The 26,386-nt window shown below is 42.4% G+C and overlaps 1 protein-coding gene across 1 annotated transcript in view; it reads right to left on the reverse strand.

Annotated features, from left to right (window-relative positions):
• itgav (integrin, alpha V) overlaps positions 1 to 26,386 on the reverse strand; it is a 58,365-nt gene that overhangs the window by 21,105 nt on the left and 10,874 nt on the right. Inside the window, exons 3-16 of the mRNA XM_053328031.1 lie at positions 19,555 to 19,646; positions 17,984 to 18,098; positions 17,160 to 17,221; positions 16,523 to 16,571; positions 9,614 to 9,736; positions 8,261 to 8,305; positions 7,768 to 7,811; positions 6,724 to 6,780; positions 3,761 to 3,813; positions 3,198 to 3,273; positions 1,275 to 1,404; positions 1,049 to 1,149; positions 751 to 844; positions 566 to 611 (exon numbers count right to left, since the gene is read on the reverse strand). Coding sequence (XP_053184006.1) covers positions 566 to 611; positions 751 to 844; positions 1,049 to 1,149; positions 1,275 to 1,404; positions 3,198 to 3,273; positions 3,761 to 3,813; positions 6,724 to 6,780; positions 7,768 to 7,811; positions 8,261 to 8,305; positions 9,614 to 9,736; positions 16,523 to 16,571; positions 17,160 to 17,221; positions 17,984 to 18,098; positions 19,555 to 19,646 — 1,087 coding nt within the window. The remainder of the gene's footprint in view (positions 1 to 565; positions 612 to 750; positions 845 to 1,048; positions 1,150 to 1,274; positions 1,405 to 3,197; positions 3,274 to 3,760; positions 3,814 to 6,723; positions 6,781 to 7,767; positions 7,812 to 8,260; positions 8,306 to 9,613; positions 9,737 to 16,522; positions 16,572 to 17,159; positions 17,222 to 17,983; positions 18,099 to 19,554; positions 19,647 to 26,386) is intronic.

Here is a 26,386-nt window from a genome sequence, read left to right on the forward strand (position 1 = left end):
CTACAAAAATGCAGCACAATGCAAGTATATCTGCTCAACTCAAAAACTTAAATACTTGTTGCCACATTGTTAGACACACAAATCTACATAATATCAAAATAGTTATGTGGAGAAAAAAATATTAACAATAATATCACCAATACAAAACAACCGAAAACAGTAAAAGCTTTTACTTTTTGCTGTTTAACTAAAATGATCCTTTAAATATGCTAAAAGAAAGGTGATACTGATGAGTGGCTGATTAATGCAGACCTCCATTAAACATTGAAGATATAATTAGGTGCAGGGGTAAAGCTGCATAAGGAAATACAGGGCAACACAGCTCTGTACTGAAATGGTTAAATGTGTAGCAACAGCAGCCATAAAGTCAGTAGGAGAAAAGTGAATGAAAGCAGTAGTTCTTTGATATCAGAGGTGGCCTCGCTCATTAAACTCCTTAACTTCCATCAGCAGCATCAGAGACACACACAACCACAGCAGGGGAGGCAACACACACACACACACACACACACACACACACACACACACACACACACACACACACACACAGAGAGAGTTTGATTACCTGTATAAAACTGCTTTGTCTGCTCCAAACACTCCTACTATTAAATCTGTAAGACAGAGACATACATCAGCGGTTTTCACAGCAGCAGTACAGACATTCATTTGATCCTTGCTTTGTATGTGTGTGTGTGTGTGTGTGTGTGTGTGTGTGTGTGTGTGTGTGTGTGTGTGTGTGTGTGTCTGTACCTGGATATCCATTCTGATCTATGTCAGTATTTCCAGTAATGGAGTATCCAAAGCTAGCAGGCATGGAGCTGGAGGCCCATTTCCCTTGCAGGACCTGAATTAACACACAACATGCTAACAATAAACTTGAGTTATGTTTTGGCTTTTGCTTTTCGTAGTAGCTGTCCTATTGAATATAATGTCAGAAGATGCAGGGGAATCCTTATGTGCAACAATATGATAAACAATCACAGAGTTTAAGTGTGTTTTATGATATAAAAAGGAGGTGTGATGTAATGACACGTCTGGCTGTATTTACCTGGGAAGGTGTCGGGTCAGGCCCTGCCGAACGGCCATTATGAATGTACACCAAGCCGTTGTGATCGAGACCTCCTCCATAAGGAGCAGAGATGGCCACATCTGGAGGAGCGACAGTGAGAATCAGTAATAAAAACACAAGATGTGAGGCAGGCCAGGAATGATCCAGGTCAGGATGCAGGTCCATACTCAGCACTGATACGTATAGATGTGATGGCCTCTCTTACCATTGTAGCCATCCATGTCCAGGTCTCCCAGTGCTGCGATGGCAGAGCCGTATCTGGCGTAGCGCTCTGACCCAGTGAGCAGCTGAGGTTGATGAAAGGAAAATCCACCTCGACCCAGGTACACAGACACCTGGACACGCACACACACACACACACACACACACACACACACACACACACACACACACACACACACACACACACACACACACACACACACACACACACACACACACACACACACACACACACACACACACACACACGCACACGCTCATCAGCAGCAGTAAATCAGGAGCGAAAGTATTCACTCTAAAAGAAGTGTTTTGTCCTGTTTGGTTATTTCAGATGTAACAAAGGCATTCATTTCAGCAGAGAATAAGAAGAGCAGACTGATGTTTGGGTTTTCATTCAAGTTGAAGCTTTTGGTAACATCCTCACCAGTAATCCATACAAGCACTTTCTTCAGAGCAGATTATAGTCGGAATTTGTAGTAATTTTACATACATGATGAAATGCTTATTGAGCACATCTTTACAGCGGGCCGTATCTTCAGGTGTGTAGGAGGTAGTTAGTTTAGAGGAAGTTGAAATATCACATGTGACTGTGTGAAAGCTTTGGAGTGTATCTGTCTCTGCTTCCTGTGGATGGAATACATGTGTGATGGTGTGACTTTGTGTGGAAGTCATGAGCAAATAAGTGCATCCTCATGTATTTGTGTCTGGATACCTAATCATAGGGTTACAAATGATCATCATAATATATATTCAAAAAGCTCATTCATATTTTTGAGTTACCTCTGGGCTCCTTAATGATAAGGGATCTAGAATATAAAGTCTGCTATATAAGTTATATAGAATTAATGTTGTCTGCACGAGCAGCGTTAGCTTTCAAGAGCACCAAACCAACCAGAATCAGTGTAGCACTAGGGCTATGATGTCATGTTGTTACAAGTAAAAACTTCTGAGTGCCCTTGTGTGTATATCATCACTGAAGAAAAATGCAGAAATGTCTGGATTAGATAACATTTATGTCTGATATTTTTCAGCCAGCCATTGAATGTGTTTATGTAAAGTAATGACATGTCTACTGTACATGTTATTTTACAGTCAGACCTGAATCACAGTATGTTATCTTTTAGTGTGCTGGCATATTAATGTGTATGCCTCCAAAAACACATGTGTTTCCACTGCAGCCTCACAGCAGGACGTGGCTGCTAACCATTCAGTCAGCCTTATTTTACGGATTACTGACAGTTCTCTGCCATTCCCACACTGCTTTCATATTGTATGTAATCTAGCATTACTGTCATTTTATCTCATTCATATCAGCTTAATTAAGTGTTCAATGCCCTACGCCCAGGTCAGATCTGTAATAAGACTAAATTTAGCACTGCACTCCTATAACATTGTTGAACAGCTTTTTAAATAAGGATCAATGTAGAAAAACCAGAGATATATTTTTTATTCCATGAATCCTTCTTTCTTTTTAAAACCTGGTGCCTATATTACCAATAATGAAACGTGACCATTGACCGAACAGCCATCTTATAGTGCAAATAATGTCTATATATGTAGTGTTTAGCCCCCACCGAATGCTGACTCAAGTGACATCACTTTAGGGCAATCAGATTTCACACAGTTCCTTCTGGAGACATATGTTTTTCATGTATACAATAGTACTCGCCAATAGCTGGAAGCAGTGCTGTAGTAAAACACTTGCACTGTGCCAGCATGGCTTAGTTGCAGTTCTTCGTGGCTCAACTTGAACAAGTATTTCCACTATAATTGAAAAACATCTATTAGTGTGTTAGTATGCTAACCTTAGCTCCAACATGAATTTATCTATATGTATATCTATTTTAGACTACAGCCACAGATGCTCTTTTTTGGGAATATGTGTCTATATGTATGTGTTTCCTACCTGTCCCACTTCCTTCAGTTTACCATCTGACCCTCTGTCCATGAAGAGAGGAGCTCCAACCAGCAGATCAACCAAACTGCCAAACAGACAGATAGAGGAAATGTGAATAAAAGAATGAGATTGTGTATGTGTTGTGATTCAATTTTAGATACCTTTCAACCACTTCATGGTCTGGTTTATATGAACCTTGAGTAAAGACATGGAAAGAATGAACTTACACACCATGACCTTTCCTTAAGGCCTAACAAACATGTATAATGCATGTTCTGCCTCATTAAACACACTTTTTATATATTGTATATTATATCAACTTGTTTACTTTAATAACACATTTTTTATTGCACTGGCTGTCAGATGTCAGTCATGATGTCAGTGCACATCATTGAACATGTTTAACATGAGAGACAAGCAGTCTTCCATTATCAGCATGGTGTCACATCAATGTCATGCTATTTAATATTCATGGCTCAGTAACTCATCTACAGCAACAAAACAAGACTTTTAATCTTGTTTCATGGGGGGGGGGCATTACAGGTAATATAATAATGGACAGACAGACTTACCCATCCTTATTAACATCAGTAGCAGCTACTGAGTGGCCAAAGTAAGCAGCCATCTACAAGACAGAGAGGATTCAAAATATAAAATAAAAAGACAGCAGAAACAATAAGCTTACTAAAATGTCAGATATCAAACATGTCAATGCAGTAAATTACTAAATATAAAGCTCAAGACAAACCACACTGATACGTATCCATTCTTGGTTTAACAATACTAATCAACTGTCCTGCCTTGTTAGGATGTGTTATTCTGATGTGTGCTGCAGCATGTTCAGTTCAGCTCAGCTGCCCTCCTGAACTACATTTACTGACAGCTTACATCAGAGAAGAGACATGCTCCACTTTACAAGCTGTTGACTCAGCAGGAGGAGGAAGAGGAGGAGGAGCTCATGTTCAGCTAATAAAAAGAAAAAAGGTTTTAAGGTTTACGTTTAAATGAACCAAGTCTAAATTAAATGTATCAAATTTAATCACATTGAAAAATCAGTTTTTTCTTTCTATGAAGAATGTGATCCAACCAACCCCCCAAAGTTCTTGATATCATATGTAGTTACTCCTAATGTTATGTGGAGCCAATGTCTTAGGCCCATTCAAAGTTTTTATTTCATGTGTCTCATATCCAGTTAAAATCCAGATGTGATTTAATACACCTCTGTTTATACTTAGATTTATGATCTGGCCTAACCAGATGCATACATGTGGCTCATTGGCAGCTGCCTTGGTTTTCCAGAGCTACATGCACTTCAGGATGTACACTTCAGTAGTTTAGTGACAATTATATGAAGTGATAATAGCTAACTAGAGGTTGGGGCTCAGCTGGTAGAGCAGACCTGCAGATTCAAACACATGGAATGATGGTTTGTGTTGAAACTGACAGAGCCTTAGCCTTAGACCTTTTTAACATCTGGCTGGTTTGAATAAGTGGATTTGCTCCTTGGATGTATTTTTTGAGTTTAGCTATGTGATCCATACATATGCTGACACTGAATGTACATTGTCATCAGCAGTTATGGATCGTATCATTTCTACTGAATTGAGACTAACAAGTTCAATCTTCCAGCAAATTCCCACAATGCTGATGTCTCTGAGTTCAAGAGATAGTTTTGTGACTAAGCCTGACCTCTGACCTCTTTGTTTTGGAAAGTATTTTGACAATTACAGAATGATAAGTTCGGAATTTCCAAGAAGTGGAAGAGGCTGAGTCAAAAACACCACCCAATGACTCACAAGAGACGGTCATGAAAATAACATACAAGACAAATAGTCTGAAGCAGGCGTGTCAAACTCATTTTCATTCAAGGGCTACAAACAGCCCAATTTGATCTCATGTGGGCCGGATCATTAAAAGGAGGGAAGAAAAAAAGGAAGGAAGGAAGGAACTAACGAAAAGGAGACAGGAAAGAAAGATGGAAGGAAGGAGGGAGGGAGGGAAGAAAGATATGATGGACGGACAGAATGATGGAAGGAAGGAAGAAAGGGAGGAAGGGCAGAAGAAAGGAAGTAAGGAAAGATGGAGGGAAGGATAAAAGGAACGAAAGGAAGACAGGAAGGAAAGAAGAAAGGAAGTAAGGAAAGATGGAAGGAAGGATAAAAGGAACGAAAAGAAGACAGGAAGGAAAGAAGAAAGGAAGTAAGGAAAGATGGAAGGAAGGATAAAAGGAACGAAAAGAAGACAGGAAGGAAAGAAAGAGAGGAAGGAAATATGGAAGGAAGGACAGATGCAAGGAAGGAGGGATGAAAAGAAGGAAGGAAGGAAGGAAGGAAGGTGGGCCGGTTCTGGCCCACGGGCCGTATGTTTGACGTCCCTGGTCTGAAGGGAAGCTGAGAAAGAGACAGACAGGGTTTAAAGAGTGAGAGAAGGGCATGGAAACCTGGAGAGATACAGAGTAATAGTGAGCCACAGTTGCAGAGTGAGAGAGAGCAAGCAGAAAAGAGAGCTTGAGACAAAGCTTCAAAGAGAAAGAAGTAACAGGAAAGAGATAAAAGAGAGGCTGGTGAGTACAGAGGGTGAGTTATGGAGGACAGAGAGGAAAGTAAAGAGGAACTCTATCATTAACTCTGCTGATGACAACCTCTACTCCTCCCCTGCCTGTTTCCACAGCATTCTTCCTTCTACCTCTGTCTCACTCACTCTTCTCATCTATAATTCTCCTCAAATGTTTGAGATCAGTGGTTTTGAAAAGTTAGCCATGAAGTAATTTGCAGTGTCAAAAGAATTCTATATTTGGACTTTATAGTTTACATGCTCTTCTATACTTTGAGAGGTTTCACTCCTTGTGTTCTGACACCATTTGAAAACAATCACAATAAAAAGCAGAGGATTAATGACTGAAAGCTGACATATCATATCACATAGATCATTTGAGATGTGTGCTCCAGGGGGACAGGTGTTCACACATCTTGTGTTTTATTAGGAAAATACCAGCATAGCAGCCCAGTCAGCTGACCTTTTCACATTTTTTTCTTAATTCCAAGTTGGGAGTGCTCTTTTTTTATTTCCACATGTTTCTTTGGTTTCCACCTTCACAATCACAAAGTGAACAATAAATGACACTGTTCATATAGCAAAGTTATCTACCAGGAAATGAACTTTTCTGGCTAACATCAGGTCCATTTCCACTGCAGGAACTTCAGGGTCATTTTATGGGGTTATGACCGTTAGATATACTTTATTAATCCTTTGCAGGGAAATTACGTGTGTCTCTGTAGCAGGAACCTCCACTGAAGGACAATCTCCTTCAGTGGAGATTTGGAGAATTTTTAAGGGGGCTTTTAATGTACAAAAAAGCTTGTTTTAATGGAAGAGATGATTTTAATGTGTCTTTACTTTCAACCCCTCCAGATGCTGCACTGTGCCCTCGTCTGTTTTTCACTTTCTTCATTCAATCAACATAATCATCTATATCTAAATATAATCATGAATGAATGTGTATTTTCATCATGTGGCCTGCTGTCCTTCAGCTCACCTGAGTTCCTGTGAAGTTGATCATGGACTCCATGTTGTGGCCGTTGAAGATGTTCACCTAAAACATCAAATACAATAAGTGAGCTTTACACAAATGACTTCAGGATTCAGCATTAACACCCTGCTCTCAGTACTCTTAGGGTCTGATTTATTAAAGGTCTTTGTGTGTAAAAACATGTGCAAACTTGACATCACCTGCAAAAAATATGCAAGCTAATCTACTAACGCAGCACACTGAGGTTTGTGTCTTTCAACTGTGTAAGATAATACATGCTGTTCATTTAGTATGTCTGCCATAATGAATATGTAATATGAGGCGTTTTAACCCCAGTGTGTAAAATACAGGGAGGAGAAAATGTAAATATGTTATTTAGCACAAGCATTGTGATTTACCAAACCTGAAGGTGATTTTACTTATGGTAACTGTTTCTATTAATAAAACCTTTGAAGGACAGGTATTAACCTGCTGTTACTATGGAGACGAGGAGACAGAGACATAATGACAGAATACACACAGGACGGATTTTTTCCACCTGTATTAATATTTTTGGTTTTAACAGCATTGACTTTGTCACTAATAATCTCCCATATGTGGGTTTTTCTGGTAATATTTGTTTTTGTAATAAGTCAATATATTAGTTCACTTCTTCCACTAGAACCTGATCACATTTCATTTCATGCTTGCAGCTTTCTGCTCGTCCAAACTCTCCATTAAGACACAAAACCCTCATTTAAATACTGCTGTCTGCACCTGTTGCTCCTGTTTTCATTTACACACTTATTCTTAGTAGATCACCTTCAAAACGCATGTTAACGAAACGCGCAATCTATTGCACTGTGCACGCAATTTAGTACCTTTATTTGGGATCTTAGTAAATCAGGCCCTTACAGTTACTGTCACAACAGTAACATTTTCACTGGTCAGTCACAGTGAGAACACAGTCACTCTCTGACCAGTTACACAGATGACTAAAATTGAACAGGACATAGTCAAGGAGACAGGATATGACTCTATGTAGTGTATGCAGTGTACATGAATACTTACATAGCCCAGTGCTTTTTGCCCTCTGGGTACTCCAGTCACATAATCTATGAAGGTGAGAAATACAGACTTCATTCTGACTAGTTTAGTAAGTATCTAACATATCTGTATATACATGAAGCATTTCATCAAATAATCAGAATAACATGCAGAGTAGTGCAGTGTGGTGCATTACAGTACAGTGTAGATTCTTTCACTAATTGAGAACACACACATTTCAGCTGTGTGTGAGATTCTGCTGTGTTTTACTATCATTTAAGGTCATGCTAATGTCTCCTCTCTTCTGCTCTCTGTGTTTTAAGGATGGGGCTTAATGTAGGTTAGTGCACTGTAGTTCAGTGTGGTGTTGTACAGTGTATGTAAAAGGTAAATGCATGATCACACAGCAGAGGTATCTAAAGTGGACGGTCCCTGCTGGAATCAAACACCAAACCTGGTAGTGTTACTGCCTCACTCTGACCAATGAGATGAGTGAACTATCCATCTCTATCCTTACCTTCCTTTGCGTCATCATTGAAGTCTCCAATTGTCACAGAATATCCTGGTCAACACACAGAGAGATGTGGATTCATTCAGTAAAACTACACATAACATGTTAAGAAGTACTATTAATCCATTAGAGGGGAAATTGAATGTCTTCTAACAAAGACAGACAACATACAGCAAGGAAATATCCAGACTCAGACAGTACAAGATCATAGCAAATAGAATCATAGCATCTCTTTGATCCGAACCGACACAGCATGTTTGCTCATGTTTCAGGGTCGTTCTATAGAGCAAATAAATATTGTTTTAATGTGTAACTATTGACACAAGAGCTTTCATATATTCCTACAGTGTTGCAGGTTAAAAGTTAATGACAGTGACTTGGAAGTAAGGAGGAGCAACACGTCTCCGGCTTGTCAGCGCAGCGGTGTCACTCACTTTTGCATGTGATGCAAAACATTAAAAATAACGTCATTATAACAAGGACATGTGCCCACCCCCACTGCTCTACTTTAGCATATAAAGTAGAGCATCATCCACGTCAACACCCCTCCTGTACACAAACTGGAGTGGATCCTGGTATGCAGAAACCTGCCTACTAAAATGCCCAAAGGGCACTCTTTCTATACATTTCATCACAAGCATTTTAAAGATTTTAGGCCCATAGGCCTAACTTCCCAGATCATGAAATGTTTTGAAAGAGTGGTCAAAACATGTTCCTCTAATCTGTTGCTACATTTACTTACTCCACTGAGTCAGATATTCTTCCTTAGAGCTAATGATTTGAGGGCAGTATTAAATTGTAGTTGTTCTGATCATGGCTGCAATTTAATTCTTTACAATTATTTTCTGTAACTAGACATTACATCAACCAAACAGACAGTGGCATATGAGATGCCTTTCATCTCCTTCAGCTTAAGGCACTGTTCATTATGCTAATTATCTTTTAAAGGGCAATTCTTCAGATTTGAAAAATGCACACTTTCAAATTGCTATTTCAGACTAAAATCCTGTGATAAATAAAATAGTTCTCAACTATTATTCAACTTTTTCATGTAGATATGAGAACTTTGAAAATAGAATATTAAAGAAACAAAGAAACAATCAACTTAAGCATACCATTTGAACTTCTATTGAAGTGCATAAGAAATAGATATTCTAAGACAGTCTGAAAGTCAGGTATGCATATGAACACTGAAAAACATTCTATTACTTTATCCTGTGTTCTCATTAATGCACCTGTGAGTGGAAAGCACAGGTCCTAATACGGTGTGTGTGTGTGTGTGTGTGTGTGTGTGTGTGTGTGTGTGTGTCTGTGTGTGTGTGTGTGTGTGTCTGTGTGTCTGTGTGTCTGTGCGGTTACCTAGGTAACTGTCGTCAAACAGGGCCTCGGCTGACTTGGTGGCCAGGGTATTTCCATAGGGAGTAATGTAATCATTGTTGAACCGTTGAAAAATCTCAGAGACATCATCGGAAATCAGCTGGCCTGAAGAGAGAGGAGGACAACATTAGAAATCAGAGCAGAACAAAAGAGAACAAGGAGAGTAGAACCCAAGAAGAAAACAAGGGGGAGAACTGACAAAGAAAACCAAGGAGAAAACCAAGGATAGGAAAAAGGAGAAGGAGAGGACAGCAGAGGTAGGAGTTCAAAACAAGGAGTGAAGAACAGAAGAAAGCAAATAGCAGATAAAGAACCAATGATTTTATTTATTAAATGAGCCACAGTGGTAACAATGGACTAATCAGAAACAGAGCTGTGTGTAAGAGGACGTGAGTATGTGGTTTGTTGTGAGTGTTGACTCAACAGGAAACAATAATTAGGCTAACACACCCCAGAAACAACCTCTCCATAGAGGGAGAAAACATTAGTGTGACTGATTTGATTCAGGCTGTACAGTCATATTCTGTGTCACACCCTTTAATGTCAGACAAATGGACAAACATGGATTATAACACACAGCTGATAAACACACCCTGTCTGAAAGCTAACCAGCATGGACTCTATCTGCTTATTAAACTCTTAAGTTGGTGGTGATGCAGGCTTCAGTCCAGTGTGTCCACTGTCACAACAACACATATGACTTTTAGATGATTTTGCTGTATGTGCCTCTGTAATCCCCACAGGAGGCAGAGCCCACAATAACACAACACACCCTGCTCATGCTGATCCAGCACCATCTAAAACCACAAACGCATAGCAGCCCTGCCAAACAACACTGCCATGTCATCAAAACACCTCTCACATTTAATATTACAATCTTTACTTTTTTATACTATAGCACCACTTCTTATCAGAGATTTGACTTTGTAGACAACTTCCATAACTGCAGTGAGGTCTCATTAAACCTGCATATGACAGTAAATGTATTGTGAGGAAAACAAATGATATAAAAGGATCTCACTTTTTTGGAGTCTGTGTAGGAGATCCCATTAAATATAAACACATATTCAAAATGTAATCACTATATGCCATAAAGATACTCTTTAAAAAAGGTTATAATCTAAAACTGATGGCAAGATGCCTTTTCTGTTCTGTACTAAGCTGCTCTAGCAGTAAACCTATACTTGTAAAATCCAAGCTGCCTATTTCTGGGTCATGTACAAGATGGCAGCCTGATTTCGGTGCTCCCTGATACTTAAAGAAAACAGCGTGAAAATCACTGAAAATATTTTAAACAACAAATTGAAGCAAATATGACAAAAATAATAATAATAATAATAAAAAAACAAATAGGAGAACACTGCAGTGACAAGGAATGAGTATGAATGCCCCCTGCTAACTCTAGCTAACCGGACGCACAGGCCTGATGAAGACAACGAAGAAGATACTTCTCTGCGCAGCATTCTGAGCGAGATAAAAGATTTCAGACAGGCCAATAATCAACAACTTTAATTAAACAAGAAATACACCGAACGAGCAACAGACTAGAGGAAGCTGAAGGTAGGATCGACGAAGCTGAGACAGCACTGCAGGCTATGGCTAAGCTAATGAAAAACTGCCAAACTAGCATGGAGGCTAAGCTAATTGATCAAGAAAGGTGAGCCCGCCGGGATAACCTGCCAATCCACGGCACACCTGAGAAGGAGGAGGGGGACAACATCTGTTCTTTCCAGAGGGGAAGCTACTGAGAGAAACACTGGACTTCCCCCAAGTCACAGAGCTCAAGATTGAACGAGCACACCGGACTCGGGCAGCTGAATCGGAGGAACCACGGGTGAGTATGTGAGTTACAGAGTAAAGGAAGAAGTGATTCGTAGAGCCTGGCAGAAGAAAGCAGTGTACTTTAACAACAACCGCTACTTCGTCAACCATGATTACCCATCTACAGTTCTCAAGAAACACTTTGAGTACACCGAGGTGAAGAAAGTCCTGAGGGAGCCGAAAATGTAATTCCAAGCCCCCTACCTGGAAAAACTACAGGTCCATTACAACGAGGGCATCCAGATGTGCAGCGGAGGCCACAGAGGACTCCCGGTCACTGTCATTACTACCCAAATAAACAAAGACCACCAAGAGCTTCAACTTCTTTCATTGTGGCAGATGACCTAGGGAACATCAAACACGACCGGAGAGGCACAACGAGAGGGGAAACCCTCACAGAACACCTACAGGGATTCAAACCAAATGCACATTCAACTAAGTAATTGTAAAGTGTAAAGTGTTGATGTTTACTTAAAGCATACCGCTCCAGATAAGTATACTGATTTAACTTGAACTATTTTGATTTTGGACCCCGTAAGAATCTATCAGGATCTAAGAGACTATTCCCTAATCTGGACTCCATGTAATCGGGGCACATAAATGCGGTGGACATGTCAATTAAAATAAGCATCCATTTTTTAGGGCCCTTCTCTCAATGTAGAGAGGAACTCCCCTTGAGCACTTTAACATCACATGCACCAGAAAGGCTCGATTCGATTGAGCCACATCATTGGAAGCAATAGACACCACAAAACATAAAGAGGACTCAACACGATTGACTTTTTTTCTACACTTGTACTTGTACTTGTACACTTGTTCTCAAAGTTCATGAGTGTTTTTGGGATGTATGACGTTTTAAAAACAGTGCAACACAGGGAGAAAGAAGGTACAAACATCATGAAAAGGTTATGACTGACAACCAAAGCCTTAAGATTCACTCAATATACATGGAATCCTTAACCTGATAAAAAGAATAAAAACAAATTGAAAAAAAAGTACACATTGCATTACTGCAAGAAACACATCTTAACTCAATCGAACATGAAAAATTGGAAAGGACGGGATTTTCAAATGCCTGGCCATAGAAGAGGAGTGGCCACTTTAATATCTCAGAGAGATTAAAGATAAAGAAGGAAGGTACGTGCTGGTTTCATGGAAGATAGAAGGTACTGAAGTAACAATACTAAATGTTTATATTCCACCAGGTAGTGATATTTCCATCTATAGAAAAATATTTGACCAGATGTCTGAAGCAACAGGCATCCTCATATGTGGAGGAGACTGGAACATAGCAATGAATTAATCCAAGGTTATATTCCTCGAAAATGAATGCAAACCCCAATTCATAAAAAATTAAAGAGTCTCATGTCAGAACTAGGTGTGATAGGTCTTTGGAGAGATTTTTATCACAATTACAATTTAAGGAAATCAGGAAGGACTACTGTATATTTACTCAACGCAAAAAAAAGATGATGATTTATACAAAACAAAACATTAAGAGGCTGGCTCTAAATTAACAAAACTCCACCCATCCATCCATCTTCTTCCGCTTATCCGGGGTCGGGTCGCGGGGGCAGCAGCCTAAGCAGGGAAGGCCAGACTTCCCTCTCCCCAGCCACTTCGTCCAGCTCTTCCCAGGGGACCCCGAGGCGTTCCCAGGCCAGCCGAGAGACATAGTCTCTCCAGCGTGTCCTGGGTCTTCCCCGGGGTCTCCTACCGGTGGGACGTGCCCTGAACACCTCACCAGGGAGGCGTCCGGGAGGCATCCTAATTAGATGCCCGAACCACCTCATCTGGCTTCTCTCGACGCGGAGGAGCAGCGGGTCTACTCCGAGCTCCCTCCGGATGACTGAGCTTCTCACCTTATCTCTAAGGGAGAGCCCAGCCACCCTACGGAGGAAGCTCATTTCGGCCGCTTGTACCCGCGATCTTGTTCTTTTGGTCACTACCCAAAGCTCATGACCATAGGTGTGGGTAGGAACGAAGATCGACTGGTAAATCGAGAGCTAGAAATCCCGTCCATAAAAATTATGAACAGGATCAGTGACAAAGGGCAGCCCTGGCGGAGTCCAACCCTCACTGGAAACAAGTCCGACTTACTACCGGCGATGCGGACCAAGCTCTGACACCAGTCGTACAGGGAACGGACGGCCCTTATCAGGGGGTCCGATACCCCGTACTCCCGGAGAACCCCCCACAGGATCCCCCGAGGGACACGGTCGAATGCCTTCTCCAAGTCCACAAAACACATGTGGACTGGTTGGGCAAACTCCCATGCACCCTCAAAGATCCTGCAGAGGGTGTAGAGCTGGTCCACTGTTCCACGGCCCGGACGAAAACCACACTGCTCCTCCTGAATCCGAGGTTCAACTACCCAACGGACCCTCCTCTCCAGCACCGCCGAATAGACCTTACCAGGGAGGCTGAGGAGTGCGATTCCCCTGTAATTGGAACACACCCTCCGGTCCCCTTTCTTAAAAAGGGGGACCACCACCCCAGTCTGCCAATCCAGAGGCACTGCCCCCGATGTCCACGCGATGCTGCAGAGTCGTGTCAACCATGACAGCCCCACAACATCCAGGGCCTTGAGGAACTCGGGCCGGATCTCATCAACCCCCGGGGCCCTGCCACCAAGGAGCTTTTTAACCACCTCGGCAACCTCAGCCCCAGAGATAGGAGAGCCCACACCCGAGTCCCCCGGCCCTGCTTCCTTACCGGAAGGCGTGTTGGTGGGATTGAGGAGGTCTTCGAAGTATTCCTTCCACCGATCCACAACGTCCCGAGTCGAGGTCAGCAGCGCACCGTCCCCACCGTACACAGTGTTTACGGCGCACTGCTTCCCCCTCCTGAGACGCCGGATGGTGGTCCAGAATCTCTTCGAAGCCGTCCGGAAGTCTTTTTCCATGGCCTCACCGAACTCTTCCCATATCCGGGTTTTTGCCTCAGCGACCGCCCTAGCTGCGCTCCGCTTGGTCTGCCGGTACCTGTCTGCTGCCTCCGGAGTCCTACAGGCCAAAAAGGACCTATAGGACTCCTTCTTCAGCTTGACGGCGTCCCTCACCGCCGGTGTCCACGAGCGGGTTCGGGGATTACCGCCCCGACAGGCACCGACCACCTTGCGGCCACAGCTCCGGTCATCCGCATTAACAATGGAGGCACGGAACATGGCCCACTCGGACTCAATGTCCCCCGCCTCCCCCGGTACATGGTTGAAGCTCTCCCGGAGGTGTGAGTTGAAACTCTCTCTGACAGGAGACTCTGCCAGACGTTCCCAGCAGACCCTCACAATGCGTTTGGGCCTGCCAGGTCTGACCGGCATCCTCCCCCACCATTGGAGCCAACTCACCACCAGGTGGTGATCAGTTGACAGCTCCGCCCCTCTCTTCACCCGAGTGTCCAAGACATGGGGCCGCAAGTCCGACGACACGACTACAAAGTCAATCATCGAACTGCGGCCTAGGGTGTCCTGGTGCCAAGTGCACATATGGACACCCTTATGCTTGAACATGGTGTTCGTTATGGACAATCCGTAACGAGCACAGAAGTCCAATAACAGAACACCGCTCGGGTTCAGATCGGGGGGGCCGTTCCTCCCAATCACACCCTTCCAGGTCTCACTGTCGCTACCAACATGGGCGTTGAAGTCTCCCAGCAGAACGAGGGAATCCCCAGGGGGAGTGTTTTCCAGCACCCCCTCCAAGGAGTCCAAAAAGGCTGGATACTCTGAGCTGCTGTTCGGACCATAGGCACAAACAACAGTCAGGATCCGTCCCCCCACCCGAAGGCGGAGGGAGGCCACCCTCTCGTCTACCGGGGTAAACTCCAACATACAGGCACCAAGCCGGGGGGCAATAAGTATTGCCACCCCTGCCCGGCGCCTGACACCAGTGGCAACTCCAGAGTGGACGAGAGTCCAACCCCTCTCGAGGAGACTTATTCCAGAGCCCTTGCTGTGCGTCGAGGTGAGGCCGACTATATCTAGCCGGAACTTCTCAACCTCACGCACCAGCTCAGGCTCCTTCCCCACCAGAGAAGTGACGTTCCACGTCCCTAGAGCTAGCTTCTGCAGCCGAGGATCGGACCGCCAAGGTCCCCGCCTTCGGCTGCCGCCCAGCTCACTACACACCCGACCCCTTTGGCCCCTCTCACTGGTGGTGGGTCTGTGGGAGAGGGGTCCCATGTCCCTTTTTCAGGCTGTGCCCGGCCGGGCCCCATGGGTGAAGGCCCGGCCACCGAGCGCTCGCCTCCGAGCCCCACCCCCAGGCCTGGCTCCAGGGGGGGGCCCCGGTGACCCTCGTCCGGACAAGGGACACGAAAGACCAACTATCTTGCTCGTCATTGGGGTCTTCTGAGCTACCTTTTGTCTGGCCCCTCCCCCGGGACCTGTTTGCCATGGGAGACCCTACCAGGGGCATAAAGCCCCCGACAACTGAGCTCCTGGGGTCATTGGGACACGCAAACCCCTCCACCACGGTAAGGTAGTAGCTCGGGGAGAACAAAACTGTTGGTGAGAAAACTTCAAAAACAAAAATCAGACAACCCTATCTACAAAATCAGAGATCCAACTACAAAGACCCTAGAATATAAAAAGAGGTGAAATACTAAGCAGCCTTCCAAAAATATTACAGTCAACTATATTCTCAACCACAATTAGAGGAACAAAATATTAGAAAGTTCTTAAATTCTCTTAACTTGGCTACTCTAACGGAGGAACAAAACAATACATTGGTGGCAGAAATAACAGAAATAACTAAATAAAGCAATTTCCAGACTAAAATGATGGTAATAAATCTAGTTGAGATGAAGAAGTATTGTTTGAGGGCTGTGGGAAACTCTCCTGTTTGTGGCTGCCAGCTGGCACAGACAGCTTGTGGGGGATTCCTCAGTCTGTACTGATTGTTATTCACGGTGACAAGCCACACAGAGTCTGTACTCTGTTCACCTTCCACTAACACATAGTGAGAGCAGACACAGACAAACTGTTTTTTTCCTCTTCATTTTTAGACACCAAACTTGCTTTAAGAGTGCAACAACAACAACACACATCCACACATGCAGTGTAACACTCACCCTGCCAGTAGAAGCTGCCAGGTCCACCCACCACCACTCTGTTGTTCTTCTGCACCACAATAACAGGGGGGAAAAAGAGAATTACATTATATTGTATGCTAATTACATGCTAACACACTAAACTAAGATGGTGCATTTGGTAAACATTGTAGTATCAGAACGTTACCATTTAGCTCAAAGCACAGAGCTGCACACTCTTAGTTTAATACAGATTAAACAAACTAGATACAACACACAGTTAGTGATCTTTAGATGTGTCCATGTGCACTCGATTTGTAGCATCTTGTTAGCTGTCAGTGCAACCTGATCTAAATAAAAGTCAACTAGTGATCCCAGACTCTCCCATAAACAGATCACTGTAGGCTCTACTCCTAGTGATGCAGCATTAAGTCCAAAATATTAACAGATGTCAACACTGTTGTGTGTAGGGGCAGCTGTGGCTCTGGAGGTAGAGCGGCGGTTCCATAGATCGCAAGATCGGTGGTTCAATTCCATTCCACATGTTGATGTGTATGAATGTGACATGCAGTGTAAAAGCCCTTTGGGTGATCAAAAAAGACTAGAAAAGCACTATATGGGTTAGTACAGTCCAGTTAGCATAACTTTGAGTCTGTGTGGGTCAGTATTGGTTACCAACCTTCAGAAAGTCAACACTGAAGCCAGCTTGGCAGAAGCCCTGCCCTTCTGGTGAGTTGGCCGCTGGATGAAGAAATAAAGTAGCAACATTACATCATATAATATAGCATAAGGAGAGGAAGACATGAAATCAATGAAAATCTAAGTTGTAAAATGCAAGTAATGAACTCCAGTCATCCTGTGCAAAAACAAATAATGACAAATGAAGTGATCATGTTCATGATGTCTTTTAGTACAAAAACACCCTCTATGTGTCACTATCCCTGAACAGCAGCTCAGTCAGGAAAAAGAGTCCAAGGAAACACAAAGAGGGATTTTTTTATTAACATTGGAGGACACCAATTCAATTTTTGGAATTGCAGTCAGAAAGGATCTCTTCATGGCAGTATGCAGAGAGGAACAATTACAGCAAACAATAGCTTTCAATCTACATGTGGACATGTGAGTACTGTTTCTGGACAGATTTGATAAAACCTAATAGAGGGCTTTTGTTGACAGGCTGTTTAATGTATCAGTAACTTAACACTACCTGACAGTCATGTTTTTGCTGAGCTCCTGTGCTTAAACCTGTCAGCTTGCTGCGCTCATGTACAGGACACTGTGACATCACTGTTAGGTATGGTCACAGGTGCTAGGTGAATCAAGTCCATACACGTCTTGATAGATCCAAGAGAATGCTATTCTACGCATGCCCAATCACAGCTATGAGTGATGATCACTGTGGTCAGAGTCAAACACTGTTTTTCATCCTAATGTTAAGTCCTTAAACCACAACAAAACATGTTAAACCTAGAAAAGACAGACAGGGAGAAGAGAGGAACACACCTGATCTGCAGGGTGAGTATTCCACCACTTTGTTTCCTCTCATCAGGTAACATGTTCCCACTGGCTCTCGCTCAGAGACACCAAAGGTGGACCACTGGTACAGAGGAGCACAGGCCTGGAAAACACACACACACACACACACACACACACACACACACACACACACACACACACACACACACACACACACACACACACACACACACACACACACACACACACACACACACACACACACACTTAATATATAGCAGAGACCACAGGAACAATCCCTTTGTCATATAAGTACTATACATGAGGCAATTTTGACTCGTTATAGTTGTTTGTGTGGACTGACCACTCCATTCTTTGGAGGAAAATCTAAGTTAGTGAAGGTTGTGGAATGTAGAATAAGCTCAGTTCACCTGAGCTGATGTTTTTAGCAGCTGAACTAGATAAGAGTGAGCGAACAGTGCTGGAGTAACTCTGATCATGTAGCCACAGAATGTTTATCATCTGAATTCAAACCAGAGGACAGATTGTTGTTGACAATCACTGAGACTGCATTATGTTTACTTGGTAACAGCAATTTCAAGCTACAGCCATTTTTTGGAACAGTGTAATATTTTAAGTGATAGATGTGACACCATGTTTAACGTAATTTAACTGTCCTCCAATAAAATGATGTTTTGAACTTGTAAGGACATTTAGTGAACAGCAACACAACTGAGTCAACCAACCATCATTTTTAGTGAATGCCTTTTTTTATTCTAATAATGGTCATTTCATTCATTGCTCAAATATCTGATTTGCTTGGAATTAGCTCTGATAATGGACCGCGCCTGTGCTATAAAACATGTTGACTGACTACTGTCTCCACTGGGAAATTTCTTGCATCCATAAAATGTCTGTGTCTCCGTCCGTGTCTCCGTCCGTGTCTCCGTCCGAGTCTGTGTCTCTGTCCGTGTCGCCGTCCAAGTCCCTGTCCGAGTCCCTGTCCCTGTCCGTGTCTGTCCGAGTCTCTATCCGTGTCTCCGTCCGAGTCCCTGTCTCCACCCGAGTCTGTGTCTCTGTCCGTGTCTCTATCCATGTCTCTATCCGAGTCCCTGTCCATGTCTCCGTCCGAGTCTGTGTCTCTGTCCGTGTCTCCGTCTGAGTCCCTGTCCGTGTCTCTGTCCGTGTCTCCATCCAAGTCTGTGTCTCTGTCCATGTCTCTATCCGTGTCTTAGTCCGTGTCTCCGTCCGAGTCCCTGTCCGTGTCTTAGTACGTGTTTCTGTCAGTGTCTCTGTCTCTGTCCGTGTCACAGTACGTGTGTCTGTCTGTGTCTCTGTCCGTGTCTCTGTCTCAGTACGTGTGTCTGTCTGTGTCTCTGTCCGTGTCTCTGTCTGTGTCTCTGTCCGTGACTGTCTCAGTCTGTGTCTCTGTCTCAGTCTCTGTACGTGTCTCTGTCTCTGTCCGTGTCTCAGTCTCTGTCCGTGTCTCTGTCCCAGTCCGTGTCTCAATCCATGTCTCTGTCTCTGTCCGTGTCTCAGTCTCAGTCCGTGTCTTTGTCTCTGTCCGTGTTTCTGTCTCTGTGTGTGGTGTTTCTTACCAGAATGTGTTCTCCATCTGATCGCACTGAGGCACCAAACCACTGCTTAGATTTAAACTCCATCTGAGCCCCTTGACTGTTCCTCCTGTCACCTGCAAAGAGGGAGAGCTCCTATTAAAACATGCAATCACTCTTAATCTCTTCTTATATCAGCATGTCTGATGTCTTTCTTTATTAAAACAAATAAATTACACATGTACATCCAATTTAGTTTTAGGAATTTCTTTTGTGTAGAAAATATGCAGATGGTTTAATTTTCTGTCACCCTGAGCAGTGTTACTGCCATCTGGATATGGCAGCTGAACATCGATCAAATTGATATTGTAAAAACTGAAACTTTAAAGGGGGGCATTTTTTCCAGCATATTTTCCAATGAGTAAATTAGCAAAGCCAAATAAGACCTATAACTAATATCCCCTTTCTCTCCAAGATCCTTGAGAAAGCAGTTGCTAATCAGCTGTGTACATTTGTACATAGTAATTGTTTATTTGAGGATTTTCAATCTGGATTTAGAGCTCATCATAGCACGGAGACTGCACTGGTATAAGTTACAAATGACCTCTTAACTTCATCAGACAATGGACTTCTCTGTCCTCATCCTGTTAGACCTTAGTGCTGCCTTCAACACCATTGATCATCAAATCCTGTTACAGAGACTTGAACATGCAATTGGCATCAAAGGAACAACATTAAACTGGTTTGAATCCGTTCAGTTCTGTTCAGTTTGTAAATGTTAATGATAAATCCTCCATGCAAACAAAAGTTAGACATGGTGTTCCTCAAGGGTCAGTGCTTGGACCAATACTATTCTCCTTATATATGCTTCTTTTAGGAAACATTATTCGGAAACACTCAATAAATGTTCATTGTTATGCAGATGATACTCAATTATATCTATCAATAAAGCCAAATGAAATCAACCAATTATCTAAACTACAAACATGCATTAAGGACATAAAGGCCTGGATGACCTGCAACTTCCTGTTATTAAACTCAGAAAAAACTGAAGTTATTGTGCTTGGCCCTAAACACCTTAGAAACACATTATCTGATGACATAACTACTCTGGATGGCATTACTCTGGCCTCCAGCACCACTGTAAGGAACCTAGGAGTTATATTTGATCAGGACCTGTCCTTTAATTCCCATATAAAACACATTTCAAGGACTGCCTTCTTTCATCTAATGTTACAAAAATCAGATATATTCTGTCTCAAAATGATGCTGAAAAACTAGTCCATGCATTTGTTACTTCTAGATTATAATTCATTATTATCAGGCTGTCCTAACAAGTCTCTAAAGACTCTCCAGCTGGTCCAGAATGCACCAACTGTCACACTTGATTAGTACTCAGAGCATGATACACAGCACAGCACTGAGGTTACCCTCTAATGCAGGGTTAGCCTTAACACTTCTGCTCACACTCCCAAAGACCAATATCTATGTGGTCACACACTTTCCACAAACTCTTCATTTATAGTACCTTAGTATGAAATCAGGTTCAAGTTCTCTCAGTTAAGGGCCATCCACACTAAGAACAATAACTATAACGACAACTAATTATTGATGAGCTGTTACTGCTGTATGTTGTGCAGAGATATAAAAAGAAAAGCAGCAGAGTTCAGAGGTGTGTGCTGATTCAATGTGATGATCACAAGTATTTCACACACTAGTTGCTGTGATGTTTCAGTATTTACACACCAAACTGACACACAGCAGGTGTTGAAGCTCAGTGTGTAAAAATGCAGCGCTGCAGCAGTAACACACAGCATGACATCCCATAACTTTGTTGTTTTTATACATAATAATAGAGAACAACGTTCCAGCATCTTTGTTATAATAAGAACCTCTCTAGAGAAATCACCTCTAGGTGTCATCCTGCTCCAATGTACAGCGCGTCAGTCTGTGGTAAGAAAGGAGCAAAGCTGAATTCAAATAAATAAATACAGCAGTCCAGTGTTTCCCACACATAGACTAATTCGTGGCTTCAACACCGGACGCCACATAATTGCGTTTCGTTATTAATTTTTTTTTTAACGCTAATTAAAAAATACGCATCGTATTCGTTAAACTGCATTTCCTTTCTCTGCTCTCTGTCACTCACGCGTCTCTCTCACATAGCTCACACACAGTCCCCCCCCCCGGTCGGCCAGTTTACCGAAACCAACCCCACCCCGTCGGTCAGTTTGAATGATACTTAAAACCAATTATTTATATAGTTATCGTTCTCAGTGTGGACAGCCCTATAAAAAGGTTATATGGTAAGATTCAGAATGCTCAAACACTGGAAATTAAACATGAGTACATGTGAAGTCATTGCATTCAAACATGTGCAATGAAGATATTCAAACTTCATTATGTGTGTAGTATACACGTATTTATTTATAGTAATAAAGTGGTGTTAATGTGATAGAGAGCCAGCAGCTGGCCCTGCTCTCCACCTGAAGCCAGCTGACTGATGCTATGCAGAGTCACCTCTGAAGGAAATAGGAGGAGCCCCACACAAGTATGACACAAATGTCGGTAAGAAGTAGATTAATATCTGAGAAACTAACAGGCAGTGAGGAAGTGGCTTTTTCTAAAAGCTTCTGGCTGATAAAACAGTATCAGTGGCATGTTGGTGCCCCTCTGACATTGTGGATAACATATAAAGGAGTAGTTTCACAGTTTTGTCAAGAAACCAGATACTTCATACATCATTTTTTATTATGGTGATGAACACTGGCTGGCACACTCTCTTTGTCTGTCAATGGAGGACTTCACTGTATAACCAGGGACCAAAGCAACATGACAAGTTAGACTGAGACACACTGGCAGCTCAGTGAAACTGTAAACAAAACTAACTGTTAGATAGAAGTTTAGGAATGTGTTTGGAGGATTATTATGCTCTCAGTTTTGGAAAGTTCCCATTATACTTTAGGGGTTATAAACTGATAAATGACTAACTCGCTGAATCTGGAATGTTACAGACAAGTTTTATTCACGGAGAACTGATCACAATATAGTTAGTGGGATCCATATTTATTTCTTATCACTTCCTGCTACATTCTGTCCAACAAAGCAGACAAATGTGTTTAAACAGATAAACATTTACTGTGCCATGAGGGGACTAGCCACACCAAAAATGGTTACACAGCCAGAATAGAACAGACCCACACTGAGTCAGACAACAAACACACACACACACACGCACACATGAATTCCAGTTAATTCTGATCTCCTGCTCCAGTAAAGCTTTGGCCAGCAAATCAATAACAAAGAATTCTATTGTGGGAGGAACGCACGCACGCACGCACGCACGCACGCACGCACGCACGCACGCACACACGGCATAACTAGGCCACTCACTAACAGCATTAGAGCCAGAGGGTACAACATCAGTGTGTAGTATGTGGTTTCTATCAGTGCTACAGAGTGTCTTGCTCAGAGGCACATCAGCAGTACAGATGCTGTCAAGTTCCAAATCAAATGCTGCTGAAAAGTAAACGGTTTGGAACTCACAAAAACTGTCTACTTTAGAAGGTTTGAGGCTGCTGCAAGACAAATTCACCTTTTATGGACATGGCCTGACCAGTACACAGCAGAAATTAAAGTATTCATGTCTTGTTATACAGTAAATGTGAGGTAACCTCCACCCCTCTCACATCTGAAACACAGACTATTTACAACTGTCTGAGATGGTCAGAGCAAAAGATGGAAAGATATCATGCAGTAAACACGTCCCATTAAAATGCCCGAAACCTTTTGTTTGAAATATTAAATATAAGCTCATTCATTTTGAAGAATACATTTGACATATGAGCATATGTATTTCATTCGAGGTGGATGTGGGGGGGGGGGGGGGTGGCAAACCTCCAGCATCTTATTTGACAGCTATGAGCACGATGCCAAAACTTTGGCTCTGTCCTGTAGGTCCTGAGTGCTGCTGCTGCTGCTCTGCTTCAGCCCTGAATGTTTGGAGCTCTACTGCATATTTCTACTCCTCAAAACTGAGATTTTCATGTAACAGAACAGAACATAACGTAGACTGTCGGGGGGGGGGGGGGGGGGGGGGGGGGGTGAGTGGAGCACTTTCCAGTGTTTCAGGCATTTCTCCACATCTCAGCACAGGATCGGTTTGTTATGAAAAAAGCATAAGTCAGCAGATATGCACACACAGACACACACAGACACACACACACACACACACACACACACACACACACACACACACACACACACACACACACACACACACACACACACACACACACACACACACACACACACACACACACACACACACACACAGGTCTCCAACATCACAAATATACTTTCATTTCATTTGCTTCTTTTACTGCTAGTACGTCATATCTATAACATCATCTACTGAGATGTCCATCAGAATATAGATATTACTGTGACTCAGGCAAGTCTGAAAAGTGTTAATGTCTGAATATTATAATGTTGTTTAGGTCAAGGTATCTGCACATTTTTTTAATAAATCAGAGCTGTCAGGACTGTTTTATTATTATAAGTCAAACTTGTGTACTCATATGTGTGTTTTCACTTTAGAGCAATAGGTTATGCTATCATTTCAGAGCCCAACTCTCCAGTTCTTCATTTAAGAGGTTTGTTACTGATTGCCACAAAATGTCAAATATTAGTAAGATTTATAGGGTGAAATCAGGCTGCAACAGTTTTAAACTTTTGATGACATTTTAACTGATATACATGTGGAAACTGGGGGAGATCATAGAATTTCATATGACTAGACTTGTGACTTGCTTGACCTGAGCAATGACTTGACTGGTCTTAACTGACTTTTAGCAAGGACTTGACTTAACCTGCTTGATTCTCACAGTGACTTGGGACTTGTCTGAGACTTGAAGGTTAAGGCTAACTCCCACCTCTGGTTCCTATAGTTTCATGGCTGAGGTCTGCCACAGAATACCAACCAGGCTCAAAACAATCTAGACTATTTTTAACTTGTAAATATGTTTCAGTGGCTCCCTTTCTATGCACCAAATGTGTTTCTCAAACATTTCCCCACCCATTGTTGATCTTTTCTGTTCTCCCTTTTGTTCAGTTTAGTCCAGTTTAGTCCAGTTCTTTGTAACAAAGTAAATGCTTCCAAAAGCAAAATTATTACATTGTTTCAACATGTATTTCAAGTATTTCTTCATAGATAGAATAACACAAAAGGAAGTGCTGCAAGGTTTCTGCAGTTTAAAGACAGAAAACATGTCCCTCTGGGGCAAGTCATTTCTTCATCATCAGTATATTCTTCATCATCACCATCAGAGCATTAGTCAGTTGTTGCTACATGAACTAGGGCTGGATGATTAATTGAATTTTAACCTCTTAAGCTCTGAGGCTCTTTTTTAGGTTTCTGCTCAAAAATGACATACCCAAAAAGAATAGAATATATCTCTGCATCTACAAGGTCTATTTGAATAATTTTGGTGTCATAATAAAGGGAACACTTGTGATTTTTTTTCAGATGTGTAAGTATCAGTATTTTTGTCACTGGCTCAGAGTAAATTCAGATGGCACACAAGCATAAATGACATTTAATTTCCGCCTAAAAAAAAAAAATCACACATTTTCATGAATATCTCTTTGAAAAGATGAGGATGAAGCTAAAACTCTAAATCAAAGCATAGCACAATGTGTGACCATTATCTCTGCCATGTTTGGTCCTTACAAAGTGAAGCAGAGCAAAATTACAGAGGTTTTAGTACAGACTGCTAAGGAGAACTCTCCAAAATGGCCATCTTGGCACACATCCATATCCACAGTTTGTTGAGACGACGTCCTGCCATTTTCGTTCAAATAAATGATCAAAAATACTGACAAACTCTCTCACACATTGCTACCGTCTCTCACTCCACCTGCAATGGGCAGAAGCAGGTGGTGTACACACATGCGTGAGGGAAGTTATCGCCGGATTTAGCTCTGGAAGATACGCAGGCTAATATCTCAGCAGGGGATTGGTCGATTTGGATGATTGACACCTCGTTTTAACCGTTAGAGCCAATTGATTTTAGGGGCAGTGTCGAAATTTGTGCCAGACACATGATCATGATATGATAACTATAAGGAAGCAAATGGATTGTACACGAAACGAACTTCGTTGCATTCGTCCGACAGAAAGCCCCCCCCCAAAAAAATGAAGTTAGGTTGAAGTTGTATTGGTTGTAAACAAACACAGCCGTGTTGGACTCACTAAAACCAGCGTTTTTTGCTCTCAAGTACAACTTTTCATCACAAAACTTTGTATTCTTTGGCTGCTGGTTCACTCACTCAGTTTTCGTCGTAGGGTAATAATAGTGGTACTGTTGAACTCGCCAGGGTCTTAGCTTTCATATGAGATGCTATTTGTTTGTGTACCATGAAGTATCAGAGCGGGAGCAATGGAAATGTGGAGAGTGGGTTGACTTTCTGACGCTATTCGGATTTTGATATTTGATCATTTATATGCTTGGTGTTTGAGTTGTGTTTGGTGTGTGTAAAAATGACGTGCTTGTAGCAGAGTTTCTCCTATTTAATTTGATGTGCAGTATGACTGTATTCTACATAATTAGGGCAGTGTTTTATGCCTTTTGCGGAGTCTCGTCAGGGTTCCCCAATTGGGGAACCTTCGTGATATCGATTTTGGCCTCCCACAATTATAAAAACGTAATAATCGACATAAACGATTATTGATCTGCTCGGCGCGGCGCACCTGTGACATACATCCAACGCCCCCGTCTTTCCCAGCAAGTTCTGTGTCCCGTCCCTTATGTTAGACCCGCTGGAGGAACGGTGTGTCTCTGTGCAGATCTGGGAGATTTAAAATGACAGAAAGGCC

The sequence above is a fragment of the Scomber japonicus genome, chromosome 11, assembly GCF_027409825.1.
Source record: "Scomber japonicus isolate fScoJap1 chromosome 11, fScoJap1.pri, whole genome shotgun sequence".
NCBI lineage: Eukaryota > Metazoa > Chordata > Actinopteri > Scombriformes > Scombridae > Scomber > Scomber japonicus.